This window comes from Acanthopagrus latus, chromosome 3 (assembly GCF_904848185.1).
Source record: "Acanthopagrus latus isolate v.2019 chromosome 3, fAcaLat1.1, whole genome shotgun sequence".
NCBI classification, from domain to species: Eukaryota; Metazoa; Chordata; class Actinopteri; order Spariformes; family Sparidae; genus Acanthopagrus; species Acanthopagrus latus.
In genome coordinates this window covers 21,790,294-21,813,584 of record NC_051041.1, presented here as the reverse complement: position 1 = coordinate 21,813,584, position 23,291 = coordinate 21,790,294, and the positions used below count along the sequence as shown (strand labels likewise).

The 23,291-nt window shown below is 40.7% G+C and overlaps 2 protein-coding genes across 3 annotated transcripts; both read left to right on the top strand.

Moving 5' to 3' along the window:
- Positions 1-545: 545 nt before the first annotated feature.
- kpna6 (karyopherin alpha 6 (importin alpha 7)) lies at positions 546-13,893 on the top strand. 2 transcript variants are annotated; one of them, XM_037092993.1, is made up of 14 exons: positions 546-702; positions 3,085-3,218; positions 3,340-3,432; positions 3,621-3,720; positions 3,823-3,917; positions 4,159-4,290; positions 4,428-4,516; positions 4,638-4,737; positions 5,654-5,817; positions 5,912-5,990; positions 6,400-6,525; positions 7,569-7,696; positions 8,283-8,467; positions 8,664-13,893. In XM_037092993.1, the coding sequence occupies exons 1-14, from the start codon at positions 699-701 to the stop codon at positions 8,849-8,851; spliced, it is 1,617 nt and encodes a 538-aa protein (XP_036948888.1). In that variant the 5' UTR covers positions 546-698; the 3' UTR covers positions 8,852-13,893. The 2 variants fall into 2 exon arrangements, with proteins under 2 accessions (XP_036948888.1, XP_036948889.1); XM_037092994.1 differs by lacking the exon at positions 546-702 and adding an exon at positions 936-1,068.
- Positions 13,894-15,035: 1,142 nt separating this feature from the next.
- Positions 15,036-22,713, top strand: txlna (taxilin alpha). Its single transcript, XM_037093596.1, has 11 exons — positions 15,036-15,130; positions 15,958-16,150; positions 16,710-16,958; positions 17,681-17,772; positions 18,706-18,876; positions 19,207-19,401; positions 19,507-19,626; positions 19,742-19,816; positions 19,932-20,024; positions 20,117-20,212; positions 20,338-22,713. The coding sequence occupies exons 2-11, from the start codon at positions 15,967-15,969 to the stop codon at positions 20,665-20,667; spliced, it is 1,605 nt and encodes a 534-aa protein (XP_036949491.1). The 5' UTR covers positions 15,036-15,130; positions 15,958-15,966; the 3' UTR covers positions 20,668-22,713.
- The last annotated feature ends 578 nt before the right edge of the window (positions 22,714-23,291 follow it).

The window sequence follows — 23,291 nt, the reverse complement described above, 5'->3', positions numbered from 1 at the left end:
CCTCGGGGGCTGTGTCAGAGGACAGCGCAGAGTCGCAATATAGTGCAGTAATTTACCACTACATGCTCCCAGCCAATTGACCATGGGTGCACCTCACCTGTATTACTCTGTCATAGTCACTTTGAGGAAAAACACAGGGGAGCCATAGCTACACACACACACACACACACACACACACACACACACACACACACACACACACACAAACAGTGAGAGAGAGAGAGAGAGAGAGCATTTTAAAACCAAAGGAAGATATGCAGATTCCAGACAAAGGGCAAATGTCAGAGGATGAGAATTACAGCGCGAGGGGGACACAGATGATGTGAAATTATTAATTAATAATTTGTCACCCCACCACCACACTAATAACTGGTACAGTACATTGTTGCAGTACTTAACCGGTGAATGAATGATCCGTGTTAGCGATTAGATATGTCTGAAGATTAAATAAATCCAGTCCTAAACTGATTGTTAATGTATAGGGCTGGTATTGTATGGAGGCTGCACTGGCTCCCTGACTGTATTTTGTGAGGCAGGCGCGCCCCCTGCTGGCAGGAAGTCGCCATTATATTTTGACGTTTCCGTCTCCGGCAGACATATTGCTTACAGGAGCAAATTCTGGAAAGCTAGAAGACAGAAAGGATTTCAAATTGGTTTATATCTTCACGACCTGACACACTCAAACCACATAGGACACAATGGGTAAGCTCTTCGGCAAAACGAGAGTACAGATGTGTGTTCAGGTGGTAGATGTTTCGGCGGTGTCATCGGGAATAAGGATTATGAAATCCTCACCCTGTCACTGTTGTTCAGCTAGTTAGCTAACTCATTAGCCAGATAACGATGCTACGTAGTAAGGCAAGATGACTTGCTATTTTACGCCAGTAAACAAGCAACCTTGTCTCGGGGCAGTGCTTCTTCTACTATGCGATGTTGTACAACGTGTGTCAACATAATTCCAGCTCGAGCAAAACAGTGCCATTTGTTAGCCAACTTAGGGAAACTTAGCTAATGGCTAACCACGTTAGCACCGCGGTGTACCGTGGTTTGTTGGGTGGGAAGGCACAGGTATAGTCTATGTCTAAAGTTAGAATTAGTGTCATATCAGTGTTTTTATATCAGTATATTGACTTGTTTATCGGTTATTGCGAATGAATATTCGCTAGTCTCTCTTGCTCAGGTGTCTCTTTAAGCGACAGATGATTATAATTTAACGTTAGCAAACCGTTGGGGTTCAAATGCAACGCTAGTGTTGCTCAGTGGAGATTTCAAAGGTTTTGCTCTGTTTGGTGTGTATGACGTTTGTAACTTGACACGAGGTTTCCGACGACTCTCAGAAATTTAAGTCATCGCTTGTAAAATGACATAATAAGCCATATAGTCATGCACAGATTTGTGCGCAGTGGCTAGCGCTAACGGTAGTTTTGCTATGCTAGCTCTGTGAGTCAATATTCTACTTCAATCCGATCGAACTACACTGTAGTATTAATATAATTTTAAATTAATCGTTTTGATATAATATTTTTTTAGGGCGGGGGGTGTGAAAATCGACGAGCTAGTAAAGTTCACGAGAAATGAACAGTTGGGTCATGGGACATTTTTGAGAGCTTGCTATCATCAGTGAGTAATAGTTTTGGTATATGTGACGGCGCACTCAGAAATCACCGAGTACATGTGACACCAGGGGTCCCCATGTTTTCCAGACTCTTCCCGCAGAGTATTACGCTCGCTTTGTTTGTCTTATGATGGACGTTTCATTTGTAATTTACTGTATCATTACTGGAGGTTACATGTCTATAAATAGGACTGAAAGAGGGGCTGTTGTATGTGTCGAATGGAAATATTACGATCATAAATCAAACCGGTCCAAAGATCTATGGTCATGAAATTGTGTTATTGTAACAGGGGCTACTGTTCCTCCCTCTGTCAGGCTCCATTAGTTGATTTGTTAGGCTGTTGTGCTTCACTTAATCAGACTTAATTAAAGGGTCAGCTTAGTTCACCAGCATTGGCACACACAAGAAATTATACTATAAAGCTATACTGACAGTTTCAGAGTTATTTGCAGAGGCTGTGATGTGTTTGCTATTGAGATATTTTCCACCATTCTACAACAGTTTGCGATCCACGCCTTAATCCAAAACCTTGATGAATAAACTGAATCTATCAACGTGGTTAGATGTCAGGAAGTGTATGTTGGAATGTGATTTTAGTCACCAAGCACTGCCCACTGCCTTTCCTTGCTGTAGGTACGCTGTCCTCTGACATGCCGATGAAGCGCTCCCAGCGGGGCTATTTCTGTGCCATCCTGCCCAAACAGCACAGTCAGTGCAGTTCACATACAGCAGCTAATCTAGCTGCCACAGTACAGAAATGAAAGCATCCAGCCGCAACCTCTGCTCGTGTGTCATCCACGCCTGTGGCTTTACCATCTGGGCACATTGCACACATGCGTAAGCTTTTTATGAGGCGCGTTGTGCTAATGGCCCCCAAACCATAACATGACCTCAATTTGAGCCACTTGTTCTGATATTTAACCTCGGAAACCCCCGCTGTTATGACGGAGGGCTTTTGGCACAGACAGTTGGCACCGTCCTGCGCCGATGGCAGGTTTCAATGATGTCCCACACCTCTCCTTTCTCTCCCCTGTAGCCCCCGGGTGACTCGGGGATCTGCCCCGTGCCCTGTTCTGGTGGCATGACTGCACAAATGCTGAGAATGGGCAGTTTGTCCTGTGTGGGCACCAATTTATGCTAACTCTGCGATTTAAGTCCTCTGAATAAATACGTTTGTTCTGCCTGCCAGCTGACTGGTTGATGAAGAGCTTAGCTGTGTTTGTTTGCACGTGTGTGTGTGTATTTTTAGGTTGTGTTGTCCAGTTTCTATGGGCATGTTTATACTGGGACATTTATATGCTTATATTCATGAAATTTCATCATCATGACCTATTATTAGGGATGTCAGGGGGAAACATAAGCAAATATCTTGTGCACATCAAGTTCGACTTTGATAAAGCAAGTGTTGCACAACTTTGATTCCTGCTGTCTTATGATTTGTTCACCTGATTTGTCTGTGGCCCATCAGAGCCGTCAGCCAGTCCGGCCAAAGATAACTACAGGATGAACCGCTACAAGAACAAAGCACTGAACCCAGAGGAGATGAGACGCAGGAGAGAGGAGGAGGGCATCCAGCTCAGGAAACAGAAACGAGAACAACAGGTACTACATCAAATTTTTGAACTCCATGTTTGAGATCATATCAGCTTGTAGTCCTTGTTTGATAAAGACTGTCTGGCTTGACTGTGTATCTGTGGGCTCTGCTGATTTTTTTTAATCACAGCTTTTCAAGAGGAGGAATGTGGATGTCCTCAATGAAGAGGAAGCCATGTTTGAGAGTCCGCTGGTGGACTCGTACCTCAGCTCTCCAGTAACAGTGAGTGTTTATATTCCTAATCCCACTCACACAACGTTGACAAAGAGGGACTCTGGCAGGACCCGGCGGAGAGTTATTATTCATTACATTTCTGGGCATTTAACCTTTTGTTGTCCAGCACCATTTTCCAGACTGCAGGCTGTGAATGGAGGACTTAATGCTAAGTGCTTGTGCACGTATTGTTGCAGGAAGGAGTCATCACCCGAGACATGGTTGAGATGCTTTTCTCGGAGGACCCAGAGCTTCAGCTTGCCACAACACAGAAGTTCAGAAAACTACTTTCCAAAGGTATTGCTTGTGTACTGTTAAAGTAACTCTGCATAACTGTGGTACAAAACATGATGTCATCACAGTCCAACCAAAAGCACTTACATTCTCTGTTCATTTCAGAGCCCAACCCACCAATTGATGAAGTTATAAACACAGCAGGAGTTGTGGAGAGGTTTGTGGAGTTCTTGAAGAAGAGTGTCAACTGCACGCTACAGGTCAGTTTGTGGGTCAGGAAATGTCAGACCTTAAAGTTTCAGATTGTCCATTACTCCTCTGTTGTGTGTGTAAACCTACCTACATGAAGTACTATTGTAAAAAAGACTTAAATTGAAATGATCAGGTTGAGGTGACCCAAAGTTCCAAAAAGGATCCTAAAGTTTCCTTTCATTGGGAAAAAAGACATGTAAAAATTTGTTTAAAATGACCTTTTTTCTGTGACATTTGGTGCCCCTGCAGTTTGAAGCAGCGTGGGCACTGACCAACATAGCATCCGGCACATCCCTGCAGACAAAGACAGTCATTGAGGCTGGAGCAGTGCCAATCTTCATAGAACTCCTTAACTCTGACTTTGAGGACGTCCAAGAACAGGTAACTCACAGTGTGACTGACAGAATACATTGTGTCCATCTTGCTGATTGTTATGCTGGTTTGTCCTCCCTAGTTCCATGCTTTTGTACCCACTGTCCACAGGTAACAAATGTTTTCTTTTGTCTCATTTCCTACAGGCTGTGTGGGCCTTGGGGAATATTGCAGGGGACAGTGCAGTGTGCAGAGACTACGTGCTGAACTGCAACATCCTTCCACCATTATTAATGTAAGCCCATTTTCTCTGCCTCTGTGAAGGGAATACTTAATCTGGCCTCTGCCATTCTATAATAGCGTATTGCTGATGCTATCTTATGTGCTGAGTTTTGCTTTCCTTTATTTCATTTCAGGCTTCTGACCAAATCCACTAGATTGACCATGACTAGGAATGCAGTTTGGGCTCTGTCTAATCTCTGTAGAGGAAAAAACCCACCACCTGCCTTTGAAAAGGTATCACCTTGACTCATGAAGTCAACATCACAAACATTGATAGTTTGAGATCTGGCCAGCTGCATTTCTAAGTTTCAAGTGTGGCTGTCAGAACGCTTGCCAAGGTAGTTGGCGTTAACCCTGTGTTTGGACAGACACCAATTGCCTATGATTACTCGACTTGACCACTGTAATTATCCTTTAATTTTTCTAATTAAAAAAAGAAGGTTTGGGCCGCCATTTAGCTCAGTTGGTAGAGCAGGCGTTCCCATAGGCAGAGTCTTTGTCCTCGCTGCAGATACTGCTCAGACTCACAATCAGGTGCAGGATAAAATCTGTTTTTGTCACTATCCTTGCCGTTCATGCAAAACCTGAGTCTACAACTGAAGTTGTATAGTTCTCATTGCTTAACCAAAGAAGATATAGATACATTTGTAAAACTTAGCTATCAGCTTTCACCTCAGCTGAGCAGTTATGACATTATTTACTCTGAAGATCGAGTGTTGCAGTGCAGCAAAAGTGTTGTAACTTTATAGCATTTCTTTTCTTAACCTGGGACCTTTGGGCACCTTATGAAAAAGTAATTTAATGACTTACACACAGCAGTCAGGTTAAACATTCCCTGCGGTTTAGAAGAGGTTCCCACAGCACAGTTTTGTTACCTGTATTTATCTAAATTAACTGTAAGGGTCACAATTATATGTATTTGAATACACCTTCTCTACAGTCTCATAACCCACACTGTTACATTTCTAAACAGTGAGTATATGCTTGAGACTTGGGAATTCTTTCAGTTGGCATAATGAATAGCAATGTACCAAGCTCCCTTTTCAACCAACTGCTGAAAACTTTGGCTCTATTTCTGTGTAATTCTTGAGGTGTTGTTGAATTCCTCCTGTTTCTCATTACACATACGAATTATGTCTGTGCTGTCTAGGTGTCACCCTGTCTGCCAGTGCTGTCCAGGCTTTTATTTAGCAGTGACCCAGACTTGCTGGCAGACGCCTGCTGGGCGCTGTCCTACCTCTCAGACGGCCCCAACGACAAGATCCAGGCTGTCATCGACTCTGGCGTCTGCAGGCGCCTTGTAGAACTACTCATGTAAGTCCAGCAGTAGTACCTGTTGTCTCCGTCACACTAAGTATGGCCTGTAAGTACCCACAATTCTCTCTGTATTAAACCTCCCTTTCCGCAGGCACACTGACTATAAGGTGGCCTCCCCTGCCTTGAGAGCTGTTGGAAACATTGTCACTGGAGATGACATCCAGACACAGGTGAGCATGTGCATCAAACTTTTAGTTTCATAACTTTAAATAATGGGGTGGACAAAATAATAGAAACACCTGTCAGTATAAAAAGGCACAATCCACAGCCAACTTCAACTTGATCATGAGGTTGAAACCACACCTCTATAAAAATATCACCTTCATAAAAGTAGTATTTAATGTAGAACTGTTGTACTAGATAGCATTAGTTTAAGATTGGTGTTACTAATAAACTGGCAACTAGGTGGATTTTATATAAATTTATATAGTGAGTGTAGTTTTTACTCCCACTACTTGGAGGACAGAGGGTAAGTGTAGCTATATTTGGCTGTAAGGAGGAATCTGTTATTTTTTTAGTTTATATACCTCATAAACCTTTCTAGTAAATGTTTTGTCCCCACCCTCTCACTATTTGTAGGTGGTGTTGAACTGTTCAGCCCTTCCATGTCTGCTGCACCTTCTCAGCAGCGCTAAAGAGTCCATTCGCAAAGAAGCATGTTGGACCATCTCGAACATCACAGCAGGAAACAGAGCACAGATACAGGTGATGCAACATACAAAGCTCATCAACTACAGTGACCTACAAAATACCCACTTTACCCATGAAAAATTAGTGCATTTGGTTGAGTCAGTTGCGGGGAAAAAAAGTTAAAATAACTTACACTGTTCTCAATTAACTTCTACATAAAACAGCTGCTTCTTTCTGGCGCAACATGTCCTAAAACAATTGCTGTAATTGTACAGAGACATAGTTTCTTTTTCAGTGAAGGCTTATTACAGATGCTACCCTTTTTATTTCTGCTTGTACATAAACAGATGATATCATGGCCTGTTAACATAGTGACATTTTGCAAACATACTAACTGTAGTCTATGATGATTTATTGTAGCCACAATATAATAAATATTTGCTGCAATTTCAGGCACTTTACCAATTTTCACATGTTCATATCTATAAAATGTCACTGATTTATTACTGCAGTAATGGAGAGTGTGCACCATCAGTAATAAGCTCATTAGTTATTCTTGATACCCCACTATCCAACATTTTCTTCTAACCCCCCCTCCCATCCATGGCATCACAAGTCTTTACTTTTTTACATATATAATTTTCTGTTTAAGAAGAACATGAATTATGGTTTGACCTAATCTTTTATCATCTAATCGGGGTCAGTCAGTGGCACAGGCTCCTATCTTAAACAATTTTGTCACAATAATACAAGCACCGCCTGTCTGATTTCCGAGGTGATTAACAGACCTTGAAATGCAAGAGTTAAAACTAACAGCTCTGTTTAAATGAGTCATTTTGTCTGACAGATCAGTAATTAAACATCATCTAAATACAGGCCACGTAGAGTTTGATGTGAGATCAGTTTCTGAAATAGACACAGAGACTGATTCATTATCAATTTGTCACAGCCCTCACAGGCCTGTGATACTGTAGCTGACAGGACAAGGGCTTTACCCTTTCTTCTAGTGTACTTCTGATCCCCAGGGTTTGGTTTTGTTAGTTTTGAAAATGTCAAAACTATGTTGTAGCTGCTCTAAGGGACATGCCCCTGATGCCGTCTGTTATCCTACTCCACAGACGGTAATTGATGCCAACATCTTCCCAGTGCTCATCGAAATTCTACAGAAAGCCGAATTCAGGACCAGGAAAGAGGCGGCCTGGGCCATCACGAACGCCACGTCTGGAGGAACACCAGAGCAGATCAGGTCAGATTAACAAAAAAAAGAACCTGCAGTGCATTGCAGTATCCTCTCAACTCAAGATTATCTCTTTTTTTCAACTAAATGGGCTGTCAGTTTAACATTATGATGGTCTAGAACCTAAGTGATGATTTAAGTTAAAGATGTAGTGAAATAAAATCTAATGTCATTTTGTGAATAGCCCTTCCTATTATCTGTTAGTTTTTGAAAAAGGTTGATTGGACATTACAAGCCTTTAGTTCTGTCAAATCTGTACGCAGACAGCAAGTTTACAGTTTGCATACATTTGAGCTCTATTTCTTGCTTATATTTGTTTACATTTTGGCAAACAGGCGCCCTTAGCAGTTAATGTTTTCAATGAACGTATCTTTGCACAGACAGCTATTGCTGGATTTTTGTTTTACAGAAGAGAACTTAAAAATTTCTTGGGTCTCAAGCAAGTTCTGGAGTTAAAAGACCTGTCCTTTTTCTATGATCTTTAAGTGGAAAAAGGGACATTTGTTTACATTCAACATCATATGTGGAGTAAGATTAAAAATACACACCAGGGACCAAATCTGAAAAATATGTTTTTATGTCTGTTTGCAAATAGATATCTGGTGAACCTGGGCTGCATTAAACCACTGTGCGATCTGCTGACAGTGATGGACTCTAAGATCGTTCAGGTGGCTCTCAACGGGCTGGAAAACATCCTGAGGCTGGGCGAGCAGGAGGCCAAGCAGGAGAACAACGGCAGTGGAGTTAATCCTTACTGCAGCCTCATCGAAGAAGCCTATGGTACTGTACACAAAGTCATTCCCAACACATGCATACAGAAAGTCTGTATAATGTGGGTTTATATTCTGTAATGTGTATCACACAACACTTTTAACTAAAGTTGATACAGTAATAATGTTAAATATATTGGATCTACAAAATTGCTTCAGTAGGTCTGAGTAAAAATACACTGGTCTAATGTTACTTGTTGTTTTAGGCCTGGACAAGATAGAGTTTCTCCAGAGCCATGACAACCAGGAGATCTACCAGAAGGCCTTTGACCTGATCGAGCACTACTTCGGCGTGGAGGACGAGGACAACAGTCTCGCCCCTCAGGTGGACCAGGCAAACCAGCAGTTCCTTTTCCCCCAGCAGGAGGCCCCCATGGAGGGCTTCCAGCTATAAGTCGGCGCCGCTCTCCTCTAAAACACACCACACCCCCTCCATTCCTCCCATATCATGGAGGGCCCCAACATGCCTGAGTTATACCTTTACACCCTCTCCCCTGATCTGCCACTACTATCACCACACACACACACACGCCCCACCCTTTTTGGAGGGAAGCTAAAACTGTCCCACTCTCCAGCCTAAAAATGCCCATCACCCCTCTCCTCAGCCGGTGGACTGACTTGTTGCAGGGCAGACTCGCGTGTTATCTGGCCAAGGGGAGCAAGCCACACAAACTACATTACACTTAGAAGTGTGAGTCTGCCCTGGCTTAAAACGCACACACAGACATCTTCCTGCCATGTGATAGCCCTTTGATTCTCTCATTGGCAGTAATGGTGGTTTGTTGGTTAATATCGTTATATATACATTAATTTCTTTTCCAATGGGACATTCCTATTTTCAGGATTACCCATGCATCCCCACGCAAAGTCCACAGACTGGGGGTGCTTGAGGTGATATTTGCCTAGTTCTCGATGTCAGTTTTACCGAGTGCAATTCAAAGAAAAAACCTGGTAACAGGACCCATTATTGTTTTATGATTATCCCCCAATCCTTATTTATCTGCTCCTTTTTTATTAGTGCTTGTGATTTTTTTTTTCTTCTTTTTGATTGGCTTGGGGCTGATCTGCTCATGGAAAAAAATCATCTGAGTCTGATGCCCAAGCTAAAACGTGTGATTTATTATATTTTTTTTCCTTGATCAAGACTTTTTTTTCTGTTCCTTTTTTTTTTTTTTTTTTTTTTAAGCAAGACAAATTTCTGGGGGTGGGGGGGTTACAAGACTTGTAAAAAAAAAAAAAAATGTAGAAAACTACCTGAACTAAGGAGAGGCTCTGAGTGAGATATTGGAAAAAAGGATGGGGTTTTAGAGGAAATGTTTAAGGATCTATATGATTAAAAAAAAATAATAATAATCAAGGTTTTGAGGTTGGTATAGTTAGAGATCCAATGTTCGTCGTGTGCTGTGTTATTAATAACGATACATTTGAATTATGAAGTGATCTAACTATTAAACCAGGCCTAGCTTGGGGTTTGGGGGAGACGAGCCAGCAGCAGCAGCAGCAAACTTAACTTATTTTTATATTGAGATGAATTGAAGGAATATTAGATGTCATGGGACATTTTCTAGTTTGAATTTTCTGATTTCAATGAAGCTGGTTGCTACTGGTTTGCTTGGCCCTGTGCTCCTCCGTCCTCAGATTTACGTGGTAGGGGTTTTGCATGGTGTTCTATTACCCTGCCTACAGTCACTGAGTATCCCTGGCCAAACACACATGCACACGGATAGAGAAGATAATACTGTGTGACACAACAGCAGGAAGTGGGCCACAAGTAATTGGTTTGGTGGCGTTAACAGTGATAGTGTAGTAGCGATGGTGGTGTTTCGTATAGTGGTAGAGTTGATATTTAACCTATGGCATTCTAAATCGCAATTTCTAAGGAATGGGAATAACACCTGTTGATGGTTCTGCATGGGTCAGTTGTTATGGTATGATATGTTTAGGTATTGATGTAAATAGCCGATCCTCTGCCTGGCTAAGAAAATCTGCGCCGCTTCTTCGTGGGTCTATAACAAGCAGAGTTTGGCTAGGGATACACGTCAGACAAGTGACGAGCCTAACTGCAACAAAAAATTCAAGTATAACTACATATTTGGATTTTTATGTATTTGCATTATATATGATATATAAATATATATATTTGCGCACACTTCATGCACACTTGCATACAACACCAGCAGACACTGTATACACACCTCACACAGATGAGTGGCTAGAAGCAAGTAAAATAGTTTCCATAGACTTTGGAGTGTAGTTTTATTTTGAAGTTTAGCTTTCCTTTAAGTGTGAAAACTGCCACTTGGCTGTTTTTGTTTTTTTGTAGATCACTTAGTATATTTTCTTTATTAATGAAAGTGTTTCCCTCGGTTCAGTTTTAATCAAAATTGTTTTCTGTTTAATTGAGACAATGAAAAGAGATGTTTCTGGAATTCAGAGGTGATTCAGAGCACACGTAGGTCTTATGGAAACTTTTTTTGTCGTTTCTAGCCACATGACTTATGATGGCTTAAATTAGCCCCGTAAACCCTGATCATGGATCAGCTCCAGTCACGGCAAGAGCTGATCAGAGGTCAGGGTTGTTAGGCTCTGTGGATGGAGCAGAACTGTGGTCGTGTGATGTTTTGACTGACAGGCACTGTGTGAGGAAGAGTTTGATAGACTCTAAGACTATGTCCCCATCAGAGACTGGGAGCCCCTGTTCTGTGGATTACTGAAGCAGCCTGATCATTGAATCATGGAACTGTGGACACAAACATGTTGCAACAAAAATATTACAGATCAGTTGGGTGAATATTTTGTATATTTGGAAAAATAATTGCATAAAAACTTTTTTCTCATCATTTTGGATGGACAGACTTAGTTTTCCATTTGGTTTGTTTTAAAGCTCTTACATAATACTCAGTTTCAGATTATTTTATTTTCGGTGGCTACAATAAAATCTTAATTATCCGTTACTGCAGCACCCATATTCACCCTCTGTCTGAACAGTCTGTCTTAGTTTGTATTGCCCACTTAGTAGAAATGCCCACTCTGCTCTGATTGGCCAGCTTTCACAAGCCAGAGCAGACACCACCCACCATGTCTCTGTGTCAGCTCTACTATTTGTTTCAAGCGCAGTTGTGCTGGGGGTGTGGCAGAGGTCCTGACGGCTCATTTAAAGGCACAGTGTCAGAATACAGGCTGTGTGTATTTCTATTTATATAGCACCTAGACCTTATAATAAGAAGAAAATAAAGAGAAATCATGAAATCTCACTCTGTCCAATTTGATATCACATTTTTACCTCTAAATTCCTTCATCAGCACAGAATATTCTATAACAGGGAAGGCTTTAAGCTTGAATAGACTGAAGAGCAAGAGGTTCTCTGTTTTTGAGTTTGTGATGTTATCCACAGAACACGTGCGCTCCGAGAAGACATAAGAGTTGAAATCATGATTATTGAGCAACAAGAACTTAACCCTCTACAAGACCGATGTGTAGAGAAGCATTTATAACTGAAGTCTTCGATTTCATGGCCAATTCTGTGCTTGGCCTACAAACAATGCCAGAATTGCAACGTTTGAAGAAAAAAAAAAAAAAAAGAATCGGTGCATCAACCAGGAAAAATATTTATATTTCTGACAAATAAAAATGCACTCCTATTCACAAAAGTGCCAATCCGACCAACAAAGACTGGAGGTTTCTTATGTATCTGTCTTTGACTTACAGGTGATTTTTCTTTATATCTTTTATTTACTTGAATGTGCACACATTTTGTGCAAAACATTGCTGCTCTATTTTCCTTATCTTTAAAGTTACATTATTTGCCATTGTTTCTCTCGAAAAGTGGCATTCTTTACTGTGGGCACCTAAATAGGGAATTGAGATAAGGCAGTGTAATTGTCTAGGGGAGGGGGTGGGGGGGATACTTGATTAATTGCATAAAACTGGTCTTTTCCAGCTACCTGTTGTCCATTGGTGTGATGGTCCCCACTATTGCAGTCTTCTAATGGTTTTCACTGTGCAAAACTGAGCTGCAAATGTTTTGGAATCGAAGAACTGATTTCAGTAGAGAACAATATTTAGCATATTGTAGAGGAGGCTGCCTGTCAGAAGTCCCTCCTCAAAAAGAAACTCTGCTGCACTGAGAGAAGAATTTATATGTGGCAAATGATGCAAATTGAGGAACCGTAAGCGACTATCATAGACAACTGCAGGTACTAACCTTATTGTCATAGTTTACCAAAGTTTAGTCATCCTGAAGGCTGGTAAAGAAAAAAAAAAGAAAAAGTTTTTACTGGATGTTTTGTTTTCATTAGTTGATGTAATTGGCTTGTGATGACAGAGTCAGTCTGACTGAGACTGCGTTCCAGGTCATTTAAAACTTGCTTCTTTTCATTAGAAGCTGCAATAGCTCAGTCCCTCTCTTCTCAGTTTTGTTTTTTTTTCCTCAAGTTCAAGTACTGTGTAGGGAGTAAGAAAATCTGCAAAATAATCAAGGAGACTGCAATAACTATTGTCCAAAATCAGGCACCCCTGAGGCAAATACCCACCTACAAACTGCTCTCATAGGTGACACTCCTTCCACTGGGTGGAGCTAACAGAGGCAACTACTTGACTTTTTTTTTTTCTAAGATAAAAATCTGGGATTCAGAAATTGTGCAGTGATTTACATTAAAAAGTATTATAAGTTAAACTATATGTATGTTCTGATACATTGACAGGGATTCAGATGTAATTCTAATCACTTCTGAGAAGTGGAGAAAAAGCCTCATTAGAACACGTCACAGGAGGAAACAAAGACAATAAAAAATAGGAGATGAGGATGCAAGCCTTTTCTGCTTTTCTTGATCTTTTTCCTGATCAGGATATTCTGGGCTATATTTTTGGATAATTGTGTTTCGAGTAAAAGTTTGTCCTAGTCAGGCTGCATGATCAGGAACCTTGTTGTCTAACGGGGAATGAACAGACGTCACTAAATATCTCAAATCTGACTTGTCTTCCGTCCTAGAAGCTGTTCATGTCTATATCAAAATCAAAAGCCATCCTTGGCTTGGTCAAGTAACGTTGTCTACGCTACAGATGTTTACAATGCTACATGTTTGTAAAATACTTTTCATATGCCATCACTGACCAGTCCTGATGTATTCTCTGCTCTGGTCCTCTCTCATTTCTTTTACTTGTATTTATTTTCTCTATTCTTGTTTATGATTTTTCATTTGCTCAAAATTACCCATCTTAAACTGTGACTTGACTTGACTTTACCGACGGTATGAATGAGTGACGAGAAACTAAATACACTTCAACTGAACATGACACACAAACATGAACATGAAAAAAAGAAATACATACAGGAAACAGCAACGATATTAAAAATGTAAAGAAAATATATTGAATTTAAAATTGTTCAGTGGAAAAACTGTACAAAGCAAATAAAGTTATGTTGCAACCCTTTAATGCAAGTGTGTGTTCTTTCATTGTTGTCATATATGCAGCTTTGAACTAAGCCTATTCACATTTGGCTTGGGGAAAAAAATAAGCCAAATATCCACGATCTGAACCAACGCTGCCAAGAGTTGGTCCGTTCTAATTTTTGATTTGGCCTGCCAGATGTTTACAGTGAAAAGTCAGAGTGCCAGCTCTGCGCTGTGGAAAAAGTGTCTGGGAAACATTCAGTGCAGGGCTTTGCAGTGACCTGTCGATGATAAAGAGTAAGTGTCTAATGTGGCAAGTTTGAGGAGGATTTCTGAGGCACAATATAGAAATTGTTTCCATTTAATAAGCAGTTTCTTTCCTTTTTCTTTTGATTCAACCGTATGGAAAAGCTACTACTAATACTAGTCTCTGAAGTGTGTTCCTTTGTCTTCTGGAGTCATTTCTTCATCAGAAATCATACAATAAATTCAACTTTTAAATTAACAATTTCTAAATAAATGGTTTGTGAAGCCTTTTACTGATCGTTGTTGATAGTGAAATAACTAAGAACTAAAGTTTAGTTTAATGTTTGTTATAAAGTGTCAGCGTGGTTTGTTGCTACAGAGCAGCTCTACTTTAATGACACGAGAACAAAGAGCTGCAAACAAATCACTGACATTTAAATGAAAACGTATTAAACAAAAAAACAGAAAAAAGCTTATTCTTATTCTAATGTCTCACTCAAATGCACTCACGAAAACAGAACAATGGTCTGTGTATGAAGGGCTGCAGACCTGTAAATTGTGTAAGGATTGCTCTCTCGAGAACAGAAGCACTTGAAAGTAATCTGCTGGTGAAGTGCTGGATCACTGAATTAACTTCAAGAATCTACCGAGAGGTTCAAGATGACCATCAGTGGACCACAGATCACCGAGGGGCTCCTGCTGTTGGAAAGGCTGACATGTGAAGAGCTTTCACTTCCAAATAAGAAATTCTTCCCAAAACTACAAAGACCACCTCTAACTATTTTGATTTATCCAATTTAAGATGGTTGCATTTTTTTTTAGATTATTTTTTTATCAGACCAACGCAGGTAGTACCGTATCAATCCTGTAGATGGCGGCAAAGACTCAAGCTGGGAAGTACATCACCGATTAATGGATAGAGAAGAAGAAGAGAATCCAAAGTTATGACCGGAAGTCGTTTTTTTTCTGCTTCACGCTGTTGAGGAAACCTGCAGTTCCCAGTCACATCAGCTATTTCCTCATTGAGTCTGAAGGTAAACAACTCCCTAATATCTGAGAAGATGGGATATCATTTAGAAACGATCACTTGTGTAGCTTGTCAAGGTTTTTAGGTGTTTGTGTCCTTTATACACGAGCTAACAATGGTTACTTGTAAGTCGTGCGAGCTAATTTAGCTGCATCTGGCTGCTAGCAGGTGTTAGCATGTGCTAGCAAACGTAATGTAAATGCTCGATAGCAAGTGGTGAAGCGAAAGCTAGTGGGGACAGGGAAAACTTGATAGAAAATATTGCTGTGTTTTTTGTCAGTCGAAATGCCGATCAACAGCTGTTATCGTTAATGTGTGCAAACACGTAGGTTAGTGATTTTGTAAGAAGGAGCTGCTGTTTAAATTACTTACAAGAGGGTGTCCCAGTTTCCCCTGTCAGTTAGCTACTCTTCTGGCGGTTAAAGGTTTCCATACGCATTATCAAAAACACGCAGTTATGGCCAGAAGTAATATCTCTATATATTGCGATTTATTCACTTTCAGCTTTCACCAAACGTAAAAATCGGCATTAGCTCCAACTGTAACTTTGACATTTCAGTATTTCAAAACTGACTCGCCATAAGCTAATGTGATTTTATGCGATATCACTTAAGCTAGACATATAACTTATCGATTTTCTTTTAAAGAGTCGGTCAAAGGTATTATTTAGGGTTATTATTTAGGGTTTCGCTGGTATAAATGACAGTCTGTCTCCTTATAGTTGAGTCTGCGTTGGGCTCAGAACACGCTCATGGTCTTTTAATGGTACAGATGTGCAATTGCCAGTGAACCAAGTCTTACAGGTTTGTCCTCCTTTTTTTTTTTTTTTAAGAGATACCAGAGATGAAAAAACAAGACACTGAAGAGTCTCCCACCCAGGGCAGTGAGGATGCTCCACCAACGGCAGGAGGGACGGAGTCACCTGCAGCTGCTAAAGACAGCTTGGACAGCAACAGCCCCAAAGAGTCTGAACCACAGACGCCACAGACAGACACACCTCCACAAAGCGATGAGGCAGGAAGCGAAGGTAAAGCTTGAATTATATAACAAGGTTAATGATATGTTGAAGACATGACTGCCTCTGTCTTCGTAACACAAGAACCATTAATAACATGGGCAGGATCGAGCAGATTTATTTGTCCGCCTGTCACTGTTGTTGCTTTGATCTGAAGGAATATACTGATTTGTAATTATTTGAGATGTTGTGTTGTAGATCACTATGTAACAACAGCACTGACTTATGTGTTTGTCTGTACACCAAATCCCACTTAGAAACCTGCCATTTTAGTATGATACTTTTCAGCAACCACTGTCTGTGCTACTGCTGCTTCAAACAATTATAATAGTTTGCCATAGTTAAATTATTTAATGGCTCGCTGTGTCTTAGTCATTTTCAAGATTGTTACAGAAATGTTGGTAAATTATTTTCACGCTCTTTAAGGGTTAAGGTTACTCTGTTTGTCTGGAGAAAAAAACTCCACTAAATTACGTCTTGAACGTCATGTTTCTAGAGTTCAAGAAGTCACAAAAGATAATTGCCCAATCGTTAATTTAGATTTAATTTTTTCTCCCTCTGTTGCGTTTAGTTGCAGAGGCAGCGCGGTCTCAGTGTGACATGGCTGAGGAGCTGAGCCGACAGCTGGAGGACATCCTCAGCACCTACTGTCGGACGAGCATTTCAGACGATGCCAGCACCCTGCCCAACGGCCAGTCGCACAGCCCAGAACTTAATGGCCTGACCAGGGTCGACGGCAAGCCAGAGGAAGGCAAAGTAAGCGGCGGAGTGGAGAAGGAGCAGAAGAAGACTCAGGATAAGAAGAAAGTGAAGGGTCTGGGTGAGGAGTGATTTACTCTTATTTTTTTTGTAAGACTCTCTGGTGAGTCTTTGTTTCCAGTTTGCTGAACAAAAAGCCTCACGTTACACAATGCTCACCTGAGAAGAATGTAATTTCCAGACTATTGAGCGCACCTGAATATAAGCCGCACCAAGTAATTTTAAAAAGAAAAAGAAAAATGTACATATGTAGGCCGCACTTGTCTATAAGCAGCAGGTGTCCATGTTGTAACATGAGATATTTACACAGAAAGATGGTACACAGAAAGATTTTTAAAAATTTCTAATTAAATAAATGCTCTTTTTCCGAACAGTGCCTGTAATACGGCAGTAACACAGCAGTAACATAGCAGTAAAATGACAGTAAACAGCTGGTTGAAAAAATAACCAGCCTACCATCCGTAAGCCATTAGCCTACCAGAAAAGTCACTGAAGTCACTGGAGGCCATTACCCTGTAAAAATCTATAGATTAGCCGAATCATTGTTTAGGCCACAGGGTTCAAAGCTTGTGAAAAAAGTCGCGGCTTATAGTCTGGAAATTACGGTATTTGTATTTTTATAGATTTGTGACTGTGCTTTATACAGATGCCAAAACCAGCAAGAGAAGAATGGCATCTTATATATATTAAAGTTTAGTTTGCTGAAGAAACTAATCAGCAGTGCAGAAGTGTTTTCTAACATCCTCGCTGATCCTCTGCTGTCTGTTTTCTTTGTTTATGCAGGCAAAGAGATCACTCTTCTCATGCAGACTCTGAACACATTGAGCACCCCAGAGGAAAAGCTTGCAGGCCTTTGTAAGAAGTATGCGGAACTGGTGAGTGTTTCCCACGATGTAGAATTCTATTCTCAAGTCTGACCTGGACTACACATGATCCTGATCTATTTGAATGTAACTCCATATAAATTCTTCATTGGTGGTTTCTGCAAAGGGCTGAATTAAACTAGAACAACAGCCCAGGGAACATGCAATCAGTACTGCTTGAATTGACCAAACACAATTTTGTTTATTAACATACACTCTGTAAATATTCTCATATATCCTAAAATAGGTGACCTGAGTACGTCTCAGGTATGTGGATGGATGTGCCTGGTTTGTTTACTGTCTTAAATTCTGGGCAAAGAAGGGTTCATGTTTTTCTAGATGTGACACCAGAAGCAAACGTTGAGTGTTCTTCAAGATGATGCAGCAATCTATGTTAAACAGATACAGACTGGTGCAATGCAGAGCTCCATCCTATGACCTCAATACAAGCCAGGGTATTCTATAGCATTTTGCAGCAACAGTGATGAACTTGGATGACCTGCTGGGGCTGTGTACCCTATAGGAAGTTTCTATCTGGACCGTGTGAGCTGGAGAGAGCTTATGTGCGTCATTTGGCAGTGTGTCAGAGCTGATAGAGGAAGATTGTTCTGCAGTGTTGTTATTGACTGAAGGAAGAAGCAAAGTCTCTGAAATATCATGGCAGCAAAAAGAAGTTATTACAGTGTCATATCTGCATGAGCTATTGTCATGTAACACTACAGTTTTTAAAAGATTAGCAAAGCAGTTTATTACATACAAAATGAATATTGTTTTAATTAAAGTAAGCCTAATTGACAGTTATTTCTGACCCCTGAAACATCAGTAAGATACAAACTTAACACACAAATGTAATCAACTAAATCAGTCATCGGCTGCTGCTGTAAGAGTAATCTATCTCACTTCAACCGCAGAACCCCTCAAACAGTATGTGTGTGTTTGTGACAGCTGGAGGAGCACCGTAACACCCAGAAGCAGATGCGAGTGCTGCAGAAAAAGCAGAACCAGCTGGTCCAGGAGAAAGACAACCTGAGGAACGAGCACAGCAAGGCCATCCTAGCTCGCAGCAAGCTGGAGAGTCTCTGCAGGGAGCTGCAGAGACATAACCGCACACTCAAGGTACAAAACACACTCCGGTGTCATCAGTATAAATCCCTAACTTCTGCTCTGATGTGATAAATGATATCTTGTAACCATAGCTTCTCTGAAGTCCAGCATCTTCATAATTCAGATTTTATTTAAATGTGGTCTTGACTCTCTGACTCTTCAGATTAGCTGCCCTTATCTCTTCTTTAGAGAGCACCGTGATTTTGGTCAGGATCAATTATAATACACTACATGTAGAGCATTTGCTGTGAATTTTGGTCAGATTGTGGAAGCAAGAAACATCAATATGAACATTCCTTTGGTACACGTTACATCATTATGTTCCTTTCTTTCCTTCTGCAGGAAGAAGGGATGCAGAGAACACGTCTGGAGGAGGAGAAAAGGAAGGAAGTGACCTCCCATTTCCAGGTGACACTGAATGACATCCAGGCTCAGATGGAGCAGCACAACGAGAGGAACGCCAGTCTGCGACAGGAGAACACAGAGCTGGCTGAGAAACTGAAGAAGCTCTACGAACAGTACAAACTACGTGAAGAGGTATCAGGGCAGGTTTTTTTCTTTCCATATGTCACAATGTACAGTATATGTATGTATGTACAGTATGTTTAAAAGGTGTTTTGTTTCTCTGTGAACTCCCACCAGCACATAGACAAAGTGGTAAAGCACAAGGATCTGCAGCAGCAGCTGGTGGATGCAAAGCTTCACCAGGCTCAGGAACTGCTGAAGGAGTCAGAGGAGCGCCACGACAGAGAGAAAGAATTTGTAATTACACACTGAGCAGACACTCGTACATGTGCAGAATACAAGCAGTGTGTTTGGTTCAGTTGTTTTCTTCAAAAAATGTTAAGTTACTCTTCTTTTTCTTTCATCTCCTCAGCTGCTGAAAGAGGCAGTGGAGTCTCAAAGGATGTGTGAGCTGATGAAGCAGCAAGAAGTTCACCTCAAACAGCAGGTCTCGCATTTCTCTTGACTCTTCATGTTTTATAACGCAGCTGTGATCGATTCTACTATGAAAATGTTGTTGCAACAAACACCTTTTATATGATCAAACTTGTGTTGTTGTCCAGCTGTCACTGTACACAGAGAAGTTTGAAGAGTTCCAGACCACTTTGTCCAAGAGCAACGAGGTCTTTACTACGTTCAAACAGGAGATGGAAAAGGTGAAGTGTCTGTGGAACTGTGAGGCTGTAAGATAAAGAGAATAGATTCATCTTGTGATGGATGTGACAGTCTTGTGTCCTTTGTGTTACAGATGACTAAAAAGATCAAAAAGCTTGAGAAAGAGACGGCCATGTATCGGTCAAGGTGGGAGAGCAGCAACAAGGCGCTTCTGGAGATGGCAGAGGAGGTAAAGCAGATTCTTGTTCTTATTGTGGACTGTCCTTTTACTCACATGGCTGAAGTCCAATCAAAAAAGTACCAAAAAACATTTTTTTTGTACAATGTAACACATTTTGTGTGTTTTGTATCCAGAAATCTGTGCGTGACCGTGACTTTGAGGCACTTCAGGGTAAAGTCCAGCGGCTCGAGAAGCTGCGGCGGGCGCTCAAAGTCGAACGTAACGAGCTCAACAAGAAGGTTCAGAACCTCAGTGATCCCCACAGTGGCGCCACAGGAGCCCCCACCTCTGACCCAGGGACTGACTCCCCCTCTCCACCACCTACAGACTCTCTGCTGGAGCCCAGCAGCCACCCTGTCCCAGACCCCGCCCCCTGCTCCCAGTCCTGCCACTGTGACCCTGAACTGGAAACAGATGCCCTACTAGAAGGGGCAACGGCTCTGCCCATCGCTGCACAGGAATGAAGCAATGCTGCTCCCCCTCCTCCTCTCTCCCCTCCAGTATCAAGCCACCAAACAATAAGCCACCAGCATGCAAGCCACTACTCCTCTGCTGGATGAAGCTGATGTGAAACACTGGTCCAGATAACAAGTTCACTTGTGTCCTCCCAGCAAGCTCTTTAAAAGGAAGATTGTGTCACGCCTGTCAGTACATTTATTAGCACACCATAACTCAGTTACTGTGAATAACCTGATTGAGCAAATAGTTTAATTAGATGGTTTGTTATAACCTAATTTTCTCAGTAATCACATTTTTACGATTCATCTATTAGTGTGGCTAATTTCTCCAGGCAGCCTGCTGAAAACATATCAGCACTTAGTAGAGAAGGACAACTATGAGTTATTATAGGGATGTTGTTAAATTTCCAGATTTATATATAATAACATGTGTAAGTCTTAAAATTAGCCTATTGGTGGTAACACCCCAAAAATCATGCTGCTATCAGTCCACAATCTCACTGGCACGTGCCCTGAATCAAAATCCAGCTGTTACACGTGCTTGAACTTAACGACCTTTAATAACGTGTGTGTGTAAATGTGCAGACTGCCTCTGTGTTGTTTTACCACATCCAACACAGAACTGCATGTCAGGATGAATAACAGTGCTGCTTGGGACGACACAAGACAAACAGGTGTATGGCAAGAGGAGTCATCAGAGACCGTGTGTTGTGTGTGGGTGTGTGTGTGTCGACTCAGTCTGTCTAACGTGCGTCTTCGATTCATAGCTTGCAGTATATAGAAGGCCACTTCTCGTAAGTTAATGTTTATCTTTATCTTTACAGAGATATCAAACACATTTTTTGTAGCTCTTAATATCATAAAAAATAATATAGATTTCTGCATAATTATTGAAGGAAATGTTCCAATTTGACTTTTTTCCCCAGTTTTTTTTACACATGCTTAGACGTTCCAAACACTTTCCAATATTAGTTTCCAGTTTTCCATTCTACTCTTAGACCAAATGTCTCTGTTTTCTTGTTTGCATTACACCGTTTCTTTTGTGCAGTGTTTCAATTTTTGTGGTCTGTATTTATTGTTCGAATCATAAACTCTGACAATGAAATGTATGTATTTTACAGAGCACCACTATAAAAGTAAATCAGATTATTTTTTATTCATTTAGAAAATGTATAAAGGTGTAACTTTTATGATCAAAGTTTCATTCCTAATCTCTGTTGAGTTACTCCAGTTTTGTTTTATGATTTTCAGTCTGCTTGTATTTTTTTTAATGATCACCACTTTAAACTTGTTTTCCATTCCATCTTTGTGTGTGTGTGTGTGTGTGTGTGTGTGTGTGTGTGTGTGTGTGTGTGTGTGTGTTGCTTACATGGCTATGATTGTCTCCTCCCAGCCCTGGTAATTGCAGTAGCTTGTAATCAGGTTTTAACTAGAGAATGTTCAAGGACCTCTATGCAACGCTTGCCTCTTGGTTTTATTCTGTGGCAGTCTGAACTGACAAGCACTTAGCTGAGAATGTATATTCATTATATCCACTGTCCCGCATGGTATTGTATTAACAGACAACATATCTCACAGCAGAACTCTATTTTTGCCTAAGTTTCAACCCTGTTAATTGCCTCACAACTGTTATTTGACATTGAACGTAATATTGTGCATCTCCCTGATGCTTTTAAAAGGTGCAGTGACTGAGCCGGGTGGGAATAAGGAGGGAAAATTAGAGAAAATGTTAATGGACTTTTGAATTGTAGTTTCACTCCCAAACATGTCATTTCCCCCTTCAGACATTCTAATGTACTACTTGATATGTAGCATTGGTAACAATGTGTCAACTTACAGAATCAGTCATTTTCAACTTGAACAGAAATGGCAAACCTAATTTCTTCCATAGTCTCACAGGACAGACTCATTGCAGCCTCCGGTCCAGTGGTGGATATGGAGGTTCATTGACCATGAGAAGGAACCAAAGATGTTTCCTTTTTTGTCTTTTGCAGTACTTTTATCTGGCCCTGTATATTTTGTTTCTTGTTAAATAAAAGATGTAACAGTGTATGTTTGAGTTAATTGTTTATTGACCTTGTTTTATTCAGAAAGAACTAAAGATGAATGCAGCATCATTTATTCTACTCAAGTTAAAAATGTGTTATTTTTTCACATTTGAAAGAAACCAAAGAATTTAATTATCAGTGGTACATTTTCAAGTCGGTACGCAAGTGTTACGCTTTGCAGTTCTTCTATGTATTCATTTGTTTAGTTGTCAGGGACAGTTCACAGCATCTTAGTGGTATCAGAGTTAGCTAGCTGCACTCCCTTTTCCTGTTTTCACCTGTTTTGTTTCAGTATTCTGAGAGACAATATGGGATCCAGTGTATCCAACGAGTCCACCTCAATGAAAATATATTAACATCATTTTTTTTTTCTTTAAGTGGTGGAGACGGGCTTCCATAGGATGTTGCATGGTCATCCAAAAGCCTCTCTCCCTCTTTTCTCTCGTTTATAACTTATTTATTGATCTTTGCCCTTAACGTTCATTATTTTAAACCCCCACAACCTGAAGATTATACACACGACAATCCCACATTTTACAATAAACTTTATGGCATGAATGAAGTTACACTATTGGCATATTT

What these genes read in the sequence shown, in the direction of transcription:
- txlna (XM_037093596.1), top strand. Translation starts at nt 15,967, where the DNA reads ATGAAAAAACAAGACACTGAAGAGTCTCCCACCCAGGGCAGTGAGGAT. An exon ending in GAAGAAAGTGAAGGGTCTGG is followed by an intron (nt 16,959 to 17,680) that starts GTGAGGAGTGAT and finishes TTGTTTATGCAG; the next exon opens with GCAAAGAGATCACTCTTCTC. An exon ending in TTCTGGAGATGGCAGAGGAG is followed by an intron (nt 20,213 to 20,337) that starts GTAAAGCAGATT and finishes TTTTGTATCCAG; the next exon opens with AAATCTGTGCGTGACCGTGA.
- kpna6 (XM_037092993.1), top strand. An exon ending in CGCCTTGTAGAACTACTCAT is followed by an intron (nt 5,818 to 5,911) that starts GTAAGTCCAGCA and finishes CCCTTTCCGCAG; the next exon opens with GCACACTGACTATAAGGTGG. An exon ending in GGAACACCAGAGCAGATCAG is followed by an intron (nt 7,697 to 8,282) that starts GTCAGATTAACA and finishes GTTTGCAAATAG; the next exon opens with ATATCTGGTGAACCTGGGCT.